This window comes from Barbatula barbatula (assembly GCF_947034865.1).
Source record: "Barbatula barbatula genome assembly, chromosome: 16".
Taxonomy (NCBI): domain Eukaryota; kingdom Metazoa; phylum Chordata; class Actinopteri; order Cypriniformes; family Nemacheilidae; genus Barbatula; species Barbatula barbatula.
The window spans coordinates 11,473,819-11,485,434 of NC_136779.1; the positions used below are offsets into that span (position 1 = coordinate 11,473,819).

Sequence of the window (11,616 nt, forward strand, 5' to 3'; positions counted from 1 at the left end):
ACTTAAAGGATCGATGTGAAGATTTTAGTTGCATATAGCGGTGAGGTTGCGAACTCCAACCCCCCTCAAAGCACTACAAAGAACTCACAGGACAAAGTGAGTCAAAAAATGTATTTGTTTCTTTGCCGATGGAGATAACGTATATACGAAACACTCTGAGAAGTTTGTCCATTTAGGGCTACTGTAGAAACAACATGGTGAATGGGACCCACGGGGTATGTACTGTATGTATATAATATATATAATTATATTTAATTATAAATAGATATTATATATCTTGTAGATAGATAATAGCTCATTCTAAGATAATAAAATCATAACTCTTCATTATGTAAGGTCTTTATACACCTCTGAAGACATAGGTATGAAATATTGCATTTCTGTCAATAGATCCTCCAAACAATTACACACTGAACCTTTCAAAAATGTGCTACAAAATATTCTTTACAGTGATGCCATAGAAATTGGAATATATAAGTATACATTTGAATTATTAGCATTGGTTAGTTTGTAAAGCTTAAAGAGGGGTTTCTTTTCCTCCCCATTGGCTTCTCGCATGGACAGGCAGTTTGGCATGTAGATGAATTCAGACTTGGAACAGGACGGCGTTTGACATTTAGCAGGTTGGCTTTTTTCACACAGCATAATGAACTCCTACACTGAGTAAAAATCGCAGGGCATTAACAGCCTGACATATAAACCACCAATAATAACCACCTGCCAAACAGCCAAAACTGAATTAGAGCAAAAAATTATATAGTGCATCAAAAGGAGAACTATCTTATTTTCACTCGCGATATTGATACAGGTATAGAATTGATAAAGTAATACAGCCTATTTTTAGCCAATCACCTGAGCTAAAAAATGCCTGTGACTAATAAGGCTCCACAAGAACACGCAGAGTTCAGAACCATTCACTATAGCGGCTTTCCTGAGCTGTGATGTTAATTCCATTTGATGCTTGTAAGAGCGTGACACTACAAAACATTAACAATATAGCATCAAGAAATATTTACAATTTATATCAAGTAATCACTGCAAAAAAATATTCTGTCAAAATACAGTTCAATTCAATTTTATTTTATTTATATAGCGCTTTTCACAATTTGCATTGTTCCAAAGCAGCTTTACAGGGGAAAAACGAAAAAACCCAAGAAAGGGTAAAACACACTACATGGTGTTTTATATAATAAATCCAATTATTCTAGTAAATAATATCTAATGTCAGCATCTCCTGGTGGTTTATTTAGCATATTTTGCATTAAGTGAATGCTTGGCTGAAAAGATGCGTTTTTAATCTAGATTTAAATTGGGCAAGTGTGTCTGATCCTCGAATAATATCAGGAAGGCTATTCCAGAGTTTAGGTGCTACGTATGAGAAAGCTCGACCCCCTTTGGTGGATTTAGTTATTCTAGGTATTATCAAAAGTCGTGCGTTTTGAGATCTTAGAGAGCGTGATGGGTTGTAGTGTGATAGAAGCTCTGTTAGGTAGGGGCTAATACAGGTTTGGAACAATCTGAGGGTTAGTGAATGATGAAAGAATTGTATTTTTTGAGTGAACTATCCCTTTAACGTATTTCAGTTTATTGCTGAGGCAACATTTCTCAGTGTTTCAAATAATACTCACACTAGCCAGCTAAACCACAACCCCAATAAAACAAAACGAACAATAAACACGAAATGTGGCATTCTTTAAATTGAGTCATTTAGCAGACGCTTTTATCCAAAGAGACTTACAAATAAGATAAACAATAGAAGCAATTGGAACAACATAAGGACAACAAAAAGCATACGTGCAGTAAAACTGGTCTCATATAGCCTACCACAGAATACAGAGCTAAGGTTTTTATGCTGCAGTTAGAACCCATTGTTTTATTACTTGGTCCAAACTTTCTAAAGCAAAAACTTTATACAAGTGAGCATTTCGGGTTGTCAATCAGACTTTGACAGTTTGATGTGCAGTCTGCATCTGAATGCTGTATTGCAGTGGGTTTGGTCAGTAAGTCATTTTCAGCAGACAGTGAGGTGGATGGCACATTAGCAAAGATGGAGAGAACACAGGTCAAATGAGGAGATGCAGACACACACTGCATCATTAAGATTAAGATGCTTCATTGGCATTGCAAAATGATACAGTTTATAAATGCCTGTCTAAGAGGCTAAAATGAAATGTTCAACCCAACAACACGCTATATATAATTCCTCATACCTAATGCTGTTGCATGTGACCTTGTTGGTTATGCTTTTGAGCTGTGTTATTAACTTATTAAAAACATCTTTAATTAGCGTTTTGACTCATTTCAACGTGAAACTGTAAACTAGCCTTATACATGCAGAGGGGTTTATGTGAACATTCATTTATTTTTGGTTCTTATAAATATCTAGCAACTAATACGGTTAATCTGCCAGATTTTCTCACACTGGACAGCCTTGGTTTTCATCCCCTTCTTCAATTAGATTACAACTCATAATATTTGGACTAATGCACATGATGTACTTCCGCTAAATTTTAGCCAGCTAAGCCACTTCCGTTCTTATGGCGCTGAGGTCATTTTTTACCAAGCGATAACGATGTTATAAACCATTCAAATTTCAGCGAACAGACAGCACTACGGCTCAGCATATGGACGTTAGCACATGCGCCAGATGTAAGAGAGCTGGCATACACCCCATTATTGACATCTGACCTCAGTAGCCTATGGTAAGGTTAACATTTGCATGGAACTGCCCATCTGCACTGAATGCGACTGGCTTTCAAAATGGTGATGGGAGCCAAGATTCTAGTTTGACATAGATCATTCATCACACTACTACAAAACCTGCCAGTTTATTGTGTATTGTCAAAGGTTCAAAGACCTGAGAATGTGATTTGAGCGTTTATATAATCAGGGTCACACTGTTATCACCGTTTCTTCATTCGGCGTTTTCATTCGCAAACTGAATATCAGGCAGTATTATGAAAATTAGTAACTTTCATCCTAAACTTTGTGGTATAGCCTGTGGCTGTCACACAGCAGGTGTGATTTCTCAGAACATCTATTTCAGTGATATCTGTTCTTTTGGGAAGCCACTCTTTCGTTCGTATGGTGTATACATAATTTACATACTGATTCTGAATTCCTCTTTATGGTAAGGTTAACATTTGGACCTATTGAAATGAGTGACATAACTCTAGCCTCTTTGGAAAACATTTTGAAACCCAGATGCTCCCCGAGCTGCCATCTTTTCTTGCTTCGATTATTCTCGTATGCCTCTTGACATCTCCAGTCACTGCTGTACTCCACATTTGTTTGTTTGCTTTTTATTACTGTCGCAGTCTTTATTGACATGATGAGCTTTTAGAATGGCTCATATTCAACTCTGCACCAGGTTAAATCAAAGGTCCCTTTCTTTTTCCTCCAGATTCACCAGTTTGTCTTTTTTAGGTGTTCAGTCTATGATGCCAATTTCATAATTTTCTACCGTGGAATGATGTTACTCCTAAAGTGACGTAGGCTATTCAAGGTTTCCAGTCTTTTATTTTAAAAGGGAAACCAAATCACTTGATGAATTAAGGGATTCCTGTCATGATCACGGGGGTGAGACAGGGACAGAGGACCCAGGTGCAGACAGCGGGTAAAGGGTTAACAGAAGACTTTAATAAATGACAAAACAAACACCCACGAGGGTGTAACATAACAAAACAGAGGGAAACAATAACAAGTCAGTACGAATACTAACTACACTTAAACAAGACTAAACTAACAAGACACAGGAACTCACCCAACAACCACAATGAACCAGCACAAGACAGAATACACAAGGGCATCAAATAAGGTACCAAATCTAAATATAGTCTCAGACCACTTTTACCTATAGTCAAAGAATAACAGCTTTGATGTTCTACACTGTAAAGAATTTCTGTAGAAATTACAGAATAGCTGGCAGCAGTTTGCCAGTAATTTACTGTAGATTTACATTTATGTAATTTACTGATCATTAAACGTTAACAAGTCTTTATCCTTACAGAAAAACAGCCTAAATAATAGCCTCGTGAAAAGCATTCTGGGAACCACAATGAGAAGAAAAACAGAAAAAGGTTTATGTGGATTTATGGTTCCCAGAATGCTTTTTTGAGACTGTTATTATATAGTTTTTTTCTGTAAAGATAAAGACTTAAACATTGTGTTTAACGTTCAATTATGGTTGAACAAACGGTTGCCAATAAATTAGATAATTCTAAATCGAAAGTACGTTACTATAGCAACCAGCTGCATAACTACAGCAAAAATGTTTACATTAGTTACGTAAGCATCCTATGAGGCAGCAGATGAAAAACGTTTAAAGTAAATTCACCTGTTTGCATATCTATTCTGTTCATTTTGTTCTTTTTGCTTAGGACTATATTTTCTGTCTACTTGTGTTGGCAACAAAGTGAAAATGTTTCTCTGCAGATTGATCTGCAGTTCTTCAAGAAGTACATCCTTGTGCACGTAATATTCTTCATAATAGCTCTCTAAACCCATTTCCTATTTATTGTTTAGCATGACCCACTTATTGTGGAAAGCACCCATTCAGCAGTGCTCTACATAGAAGTGCTCTACTGCTCTCTCGAGGCCACTACATGACAATACATCCCATAATGTTTTAGAACGCATACATCCAATGAGGCTTCACGTTGTTTGTTCACAATTATTCATCGGGTTGAATCTGTTCAACTCGGGCTTTTGCAAAAATGTTATGTTTGCATTTACTGCAATATATTATGTTTAGAAAATATAAAAATATAAATAGCATAAGAGAACAATGTTGCATTAGTAAAATAAATAATAGGTTAGTTAATGACTTGTCGCAGTCATTTTGAATGTCATTAAAGATAATAAAATAAATAACAACAAATGAAAAAGTAAATAACTAAATATTTTCCCCTTTCGAAACAGAGCCACGTGAGGAGATCGCTTTCTTTATATAATTGTTTATTGAATGCCCCTTCAGTGAAATACATGCACACAATTAAGATATGTTCTCCCACAATGTTAAAACACATCAAATGTTATTTATTTAAAAATAAATAAAAATAATTTATATTAAGTAGAAATAAGTAATTTTCCCTTATGTCTCACCTCCAAAGCAGTAGGTGGCGCTAATAGGGGTTTTGACGTCATGCGCAGTGGGTCTCCTCAGCGGCAGCGCCGCATAGTCACGTGACACAACATTACTACTTTTTGAAACGGTAACGAAGAACTTGTAAAATATGAAGAAATATAAAACAACCTCATTATAAACATTTCTTGATTTCCTCGTCGTCGCAATAAAAGGCAAATTATGAACTTCCGTTATCTAAGAATTGTTAATCCAGGGCTAACCAGCAAATCAGACGTACATGAATGAATACTTCACCACTTGAATGCTCGATCACCGTTGTAATCAAGCGTCAAGATGGCGAGCCCTCTTCTGGAGTATGAGACGGAGATGTTTCTGAGTTTGTTCAGCACGGACGGGCTCCTGATCACAGCCGAGGGTCTCGGGATTGACAGATTACTGCTACACTTTATGAAGGTGTATTCAGAGGAGGGCAGTCTGGTTCTGCTTCTGAACACAACTACCCCTGAACAGGTGGGACAGACAGTTTTACCCTGCTATTGGATGTTATTGACATGTCAAGCATTGACAGCAATGTGAAATGCAGTACATGCCCTCACGAATTTACTATGGTTATCTGTAGTAAAACCACAAATCTACAAGGTTTCACTTCAGTTAACATATAAAAAAACTAGTAAAACCATAGCAACCACAAGTTTACCATAGTTTACCTTAAACTGTAAACCACTGTATAGTTATTAAAAGGCTAAAAGTAAAATGATGTTAAAGAAAATAGCAATTGATATTGGTATTAAATGGTAACCAACAACAAATTTAACAAAGGTATGTAAATGTTTGTGTTTTTAATAAAAATATTTAATATTATATTTAAACAAATTGAAATAGTGTTAAAAATTGAAAAAACTTTGATAAAGAGATGACTGTACTGTTGTTGTGCTGGTTTGTGTCTTTTTATGAATTATATTAACACTTTTAGACTGTATAATTCCTAAATAAAAGTTATTTAATGTGCAGGTTAAGATGATGTGAATGTGTCTATCTGTATTTCACAGGAGTATTTCACAGAACAGTTGCGAGCTGATGGAGTGAGCCATCTTCCCCAGACTGTGACCAGCGATGTCCAGAGCAGTGAAAGATATAATGTGTACACCAGAGGAGGCGTTCTGTTTGTTACAAGCCGTATCCTCGTGGTGGACTTCCTTACAGACAGAATTCCTGCTAATCTTATAACAGGTCAGCGGAAAGTCCAAAATAAAGCTGTGTCCATTACACTCTAGCAACACAGAAACACAGTTAATTTTGTAAATTGTGCTGGTGTTTACTTGCACAGGAATCCTGGTGTACCGAGCCCATAAGATCATCGAATCATGTCAGGAGGCTTTCATTTTGAGACTCTATCGGCAAAAAAACAAGACCGGATTCATCAAGGCCTTTACAGATAAGGCGACATCCTTCTCTTCTGGTTTCTGTCAGGTTGAGCGAGTGATGAGAAATCTGTTTGTGAAGAAACTCTTTCTCTGGCCAAGGTATGAATAATTTTCAGCACCAACAATCTACTTCAAATATACTTATTTAGGAATTATTCATAATGTGTTGTTGTCTGCTAGATTTCAAGCATCAGTCAACACAACACTGGAAAAACACAAGCCGGATGTGGTGGAATTGCATGTGTCTATGACTCCAGCGATGAAAGCTATCCAGAGCTCTATTCTGGACATTATGAACGCCTGCCTGAAGGAGTTAAAGCGCTATAATCCCTCTCTGGAAGCAGAAGATCTCTCGCTGGAGAATGCTCTGGGCACTTCTTTTGAGAAAGTGAGACAGCCCCATAATCTTATGCCGTTGAACATAATGAACTGAACAATTTATATTGGAATAATAATAAATAAATAGTAATGTCATTTTAATAAAAATAAAGATTACAAAATAATGTATTTTGCACTAGACATATAGGGCCGGGTCTTAACAATAGTCCTTAACTAAAATAAATGTTAAGAGTTGTCTAAACTGAAAACAGCTTTCACTGACATTTCTTAAAATACATCAGTTCCATTGTTTTGTCTCAAAATGTATGTAAGTGATATTTTTCGTAAGGCATGTTTGTAAAAACTACTTAAATGTTCTGATTTAACCTAATCCATGTCCAGGAAACGGCCCTATAGTGTTTGGTTTGGCAAGTCAAGTCTTGTTTATTTATAGAGCACATAAAACAGACATGAACACATAAATAAAAATAAACGGATACAAATATCACAACAGCAATAAAAACACATTAAAGATAAGTAAAGGGAATTACAGAAGTTAATGATTTGAGTTTTTGTTTTTCTGTATTTAGATAGTCCGCCATTACCTCGACCCATTGTGGCATCAGCTGGGCTCCAGGACCAAATCTCTTGTTCAGGACTTGAAGATTTTAAGAACCCTTCTTCTCTACCTCACTCAGTACGATTGCGTCACATTTCTCAATCTGCTGGAGTCTTTGCGAACCAGCCAGAAAAGCTTTGGTAGTAATTCAGGTACAGTCATCTGTCCTTTTGCTTTTATTACACTTTATCACAAATTATGTTAGGGTAACCAGATTACTTGTCATGTTTTTCTGTTCACAATCAGGCTGGTTGTTCCTGGACTCTAGCATGTCAATGTTTGTAAATGCTCGCAGTCGGGTGTATCGCGTTCAAGAGGCAAAGAAGAAACTGAAAGTTGGAGGGATTGAGCAAAAACAAAGTGCCACAGGTACAATATGCATTTGACTTGCACAAAGGGATAGTTCACCCAAAAATCATTTAGTCACCCACTTGTCATATCAAACCTGTGTTACCTTCATTCTTCTGCAGAACACAAAAGAAGATATTTTAAAGGAAGTTGGTAACAGTGCTTGCACCCATTCACTTGCACTGGTTCGGTTATCAACATTCTTTCTTTAAAATATCTTATTTTTATTCTCCAGAAGAAAGTCATACAGGTACAAGAGGCTGAGTAAATGATGACAGAAGATTCGTTTTTGTGTGAACAATCCCCCAAAAATTATTTAAAAAATTGCACAAATAAGCATTTGAATAAAAGAAAATCTACACACAAAATAAAGACTATCTTGCATTTTCTGGCGACAATCGCATATCCTCAATTTATTTCTACTTTTTGCATGTGCGTTATATATACTATATATTTTTTTATTTGGTTTATTTCACTAGGCCCTTCAAAAAGAGAGCTTGTACTTGAGAAAAATCCCAAGTGGGAAGCTTTAACGGAGGTGCTACAGGAGATTGAGAAGGAGAACAACAGCTCTGAGCATGAACCAGGTAAAATAATTGTACAATAACTGCACTTTTCAGTCCTTTTCCTTCACATGAATAGTAAATTGAGTATGTTGTCTGCACACCAGGCCGTGTGTTGATATGCGCCAGTGATGACAGAACCTGTGCTCAGCTGAAGGAATACATCCACAAAGGTCCAGACCACCTAATGAATCGCCTTTATGCCCGCACAATTGGAAAAGATGATCTCCAGCCTGCTCTGCTGATAAATGAGAAAGGTTGGCCCAGAAGAGACTCCGGTAAGATGAGGAAAGGAAAGAATGGGCGGCAAAAAAGAGCCAAAGGCAACTCTAAGAAACCTACAAAGATTGAGAAACAAGACAGAGCTGAGAAGGACCTGACTGGAAAGAGTGAAGATGAAGGAGGTCTGGTTGAAGTAGAGGAAAAGGAAGATGAAGAAGAAGAAGAGGTTCTACTAGATCTTTCTTCAGATGACTACTACGGGATTCTTAAAGAGCCACTGATGGTCATTCACCCTTTGAGAGGATGCAGTGACCCCTACAGTCTGACACGGGTGTTGCATGAGGTTGACCCCATGTTTGTGGTTTTGTATGATGCTGAACTCAGTTTTGTGCGACAGCTGGAAATTTTTAAAGCCAGCAGACCAGGAAAACCTCTCCGGTGTGTGTATTGATATGGACAAAATTAGAGACACAATTTAATATTAATATTGTAAATGTATAATAATATGCAATATATTATAATTCTTTTCATTTTTGTGCTCTTTTATAGGGTGTATTTTCTTATATATGGAGGCTCAACAGAAGAGCAGAGGTACCTTACAGTCCTCAGCAAAGAAAAACAAGCATTTGAGCACCTCATAAGGTTAGCACCTCGATCTGAGAAATTTCATATTCAGTGACATCAATATTTATGTGCTGTCATTATATATCCATGCTCTTTAATATAGGGAAAAAGCCAGTATGGTTGTGCCGGAAGAGAGAGAAGGTAGGGAGGACACCAACCTAGATCTCGCCCGCAATCAGGAGCCCCCCACTGCTGCCGCTGACACCCGCAAAGCAGGTAACTATTTTATTCTGTTACTTTTTTGTTTATTACTTCCGTGTATTTCACACATATTAAAGTGTATGTTTTTCCATTTAGGGGGTCGTGAAGAGGATAAAGAGCCTCATCGAATCATAGTCGACATGAGGGAGTTCCGCAGTGAGCTTCCATCCCTTCTGCATCGACGCGGTCTGGACATCGATCCTGTGACTCTTGACGTCGGTGACTACATTTTGACATCGGATATCTGCGTGGAGCGCAAAAGCGTCAGCGATCTCATTGGTTCGCTGCAAAGCGGGCGTCTTTACACACAGTGCCTCTCCATGAACCGATTCTATCGTCGGCCCGTGCTGCTTATCGAGTTTGACCCAGCTAAACCTTTTTCTCTGGTGGCCCGGAGCGACCTGCGTCAGGAGATCTCCGCCAATGACATCACGTCAAAATTGACCCTTCTCACGCTCCATTTCCCTCGTCTGAGACTGCTCTGGTGCCCGTCACCCCACGTTACAGCAGAGCTGTTTCAGGAGCTCAAACATGGCCGCCAGGAACCTGATGCGGCTGCGGCTCAGGCCGTCACAGTGGAGTCGGATACTGTGATAGAGTCTGCAGATCTGTACAACCCCGGGCCGTATGACTTCTTGCTCCGAATGCCTGGAGTCAATGTGAAAAACTTTAAAAGTCTTCTAAAACATGCTTTTTGTCTGTCTGATCTTGTGACATTTAGTCAGGAAAAACTAAGTGAGATATTGGGCAGTACCAGCAATGCAAGACAGCTTTATGAATTTATTCACAATCCAATGGATATAGTGCCTATTCAGAAAATCAAGTAGGTGTTATCTCAGGTTTGTTTCAGCTTTGGAAATTGTGCCAACAAGAATGTCTGGCTTTGAATTGTATTTATTATAAATTGCTTGTGTCATGTGCATTGAATGAATTGCTATTGTATATACAGTATGTTTAATAGCATTTAAGCTGTAGTTGTGTATTGAAGATAAAAATGTTTAATGCAATTGTTTGCTGCCTCATTTTGTCTTTGAGCATATTTACAAATGTTTAGTAAGATGTTAAAAATAAGATTGAGTGAAAGGAATTATTTCTTTATGTTTTGGGATTTTAAATAAAATGTAATTGTTATTGTTGCATTCTTGAAAGCAAAATGCTCAGTAAAATGCCATTTGTTCTTAATAAAAAATGTAGTAATTTTTCATATACATTTTCTTTTGGTATATTTATTATCATTTGCATAACCATGGTTGAACTTTGTATGCTGTAGGAAATCATGGTTAACTTGTATTTGCTATGTTTTAATGCTGCGTTCCAGACACCTCGGTTTTAGCATATTTCCTTCCTCTACAACATTTTATATACAACATTTAAATGTTACTAAATCATTATTAAAAGTATATGTTTGAATGTCACTAAATGTTTTCAATGCTAATAATCATCTTGAGTATAAGCTGCTAAAAATCTATTTTTTTGTTTCATCTGACCAAAGAACCCATCCTGTTTGAAATTCCAGTAGTGTTCATTACTTTTCAAATGTTCTATGGTCTGACAAAACAACACTCAAGATGGGTTTGGTACAGGGATAAAAAGTACCCCATGTGAAAAATGATATACATTACTGTATCTTTAATTTATGTTTTAGGTATTATTCTTTGCTGGGGATTTTGGATATCTTGTTCACATAGATGGCATCATGGATTCTAGCAAATATCAATAGATAAAAAATCTAAACCTGACTTCCCCTACTAGGAGTCAGGTATAGGTTTGGATCTTCCAACAGGACAATGATCTAACAACAAATATAAAAACAACATGGGTCACTGAGCACAAGACAAAGCTTCTGCCATTGCCATCCAAGTCCCCTTACGTGAACTCTATAGAAAATGAGTGGGAAGAACTGAAAAGGAGAAGCACTAACATGGAGCTGGAAATCTGAAGGGTCTGGAGTGATTCTAGATGAAGGTATTGTCTCAGATCTCTTGTCAGGTGTTCTCTAAACTCTTTTGGCTTTATAGGTGAAGACTCAGAGCTGTTATCTTGGCAAAAAAGAAGGCTGCAAAAAGCACTGAAGAAAGGATATGATTAAAACTAAGTGTTATGAAATAGAGAAAAAGAAAATTCTTGCGTCCTGTGGACGTATTTTCTATGAATGTATCATAATTTTCTTATTGTTCTCCCCTAGTGGATGTATTGTGTGTTGCTGTAACT

General features: G+C 37.2%; 1 protein-coding gene across 1 annotated transcript; it reads left to right on the forward strand.

The window, feature by feature from the left end:
- Positions 1-5,147: 5,147 nt before the first annotated feature.
- ercc4 (excision repair cross-complementation group 4) lies at positions 5,148-10,612 on the forward strand. Its single transcript, XM_079477151.1, has 11 exons — positions 5,148-5,596; positions 6,136-6,316; positions 6,414-6,609; positions 6,691-6,898; positions 7,419-7,599; positions 7,694-7,816; positions 8,275-8,382; positions 8,466-9,018; positions 9,130-9,222; positions 9,308-9,420; positions 9,502-10,612. The coding sequence occupies exons 1-11, from the start codon at positions 5,420-5,422 to the stop codon at positions 10,230-10,232; spliced, it is 2,664 nt and encodes an 887-aa protein (XP_079333277.1). The 5' UTR covers positions 5,148-5,419; the 3' UTR covers positions 10,233-10,612.
- The last annotated feature ends 1,004 nt before the right edge of the window (positions 10,613-11,616 follow it).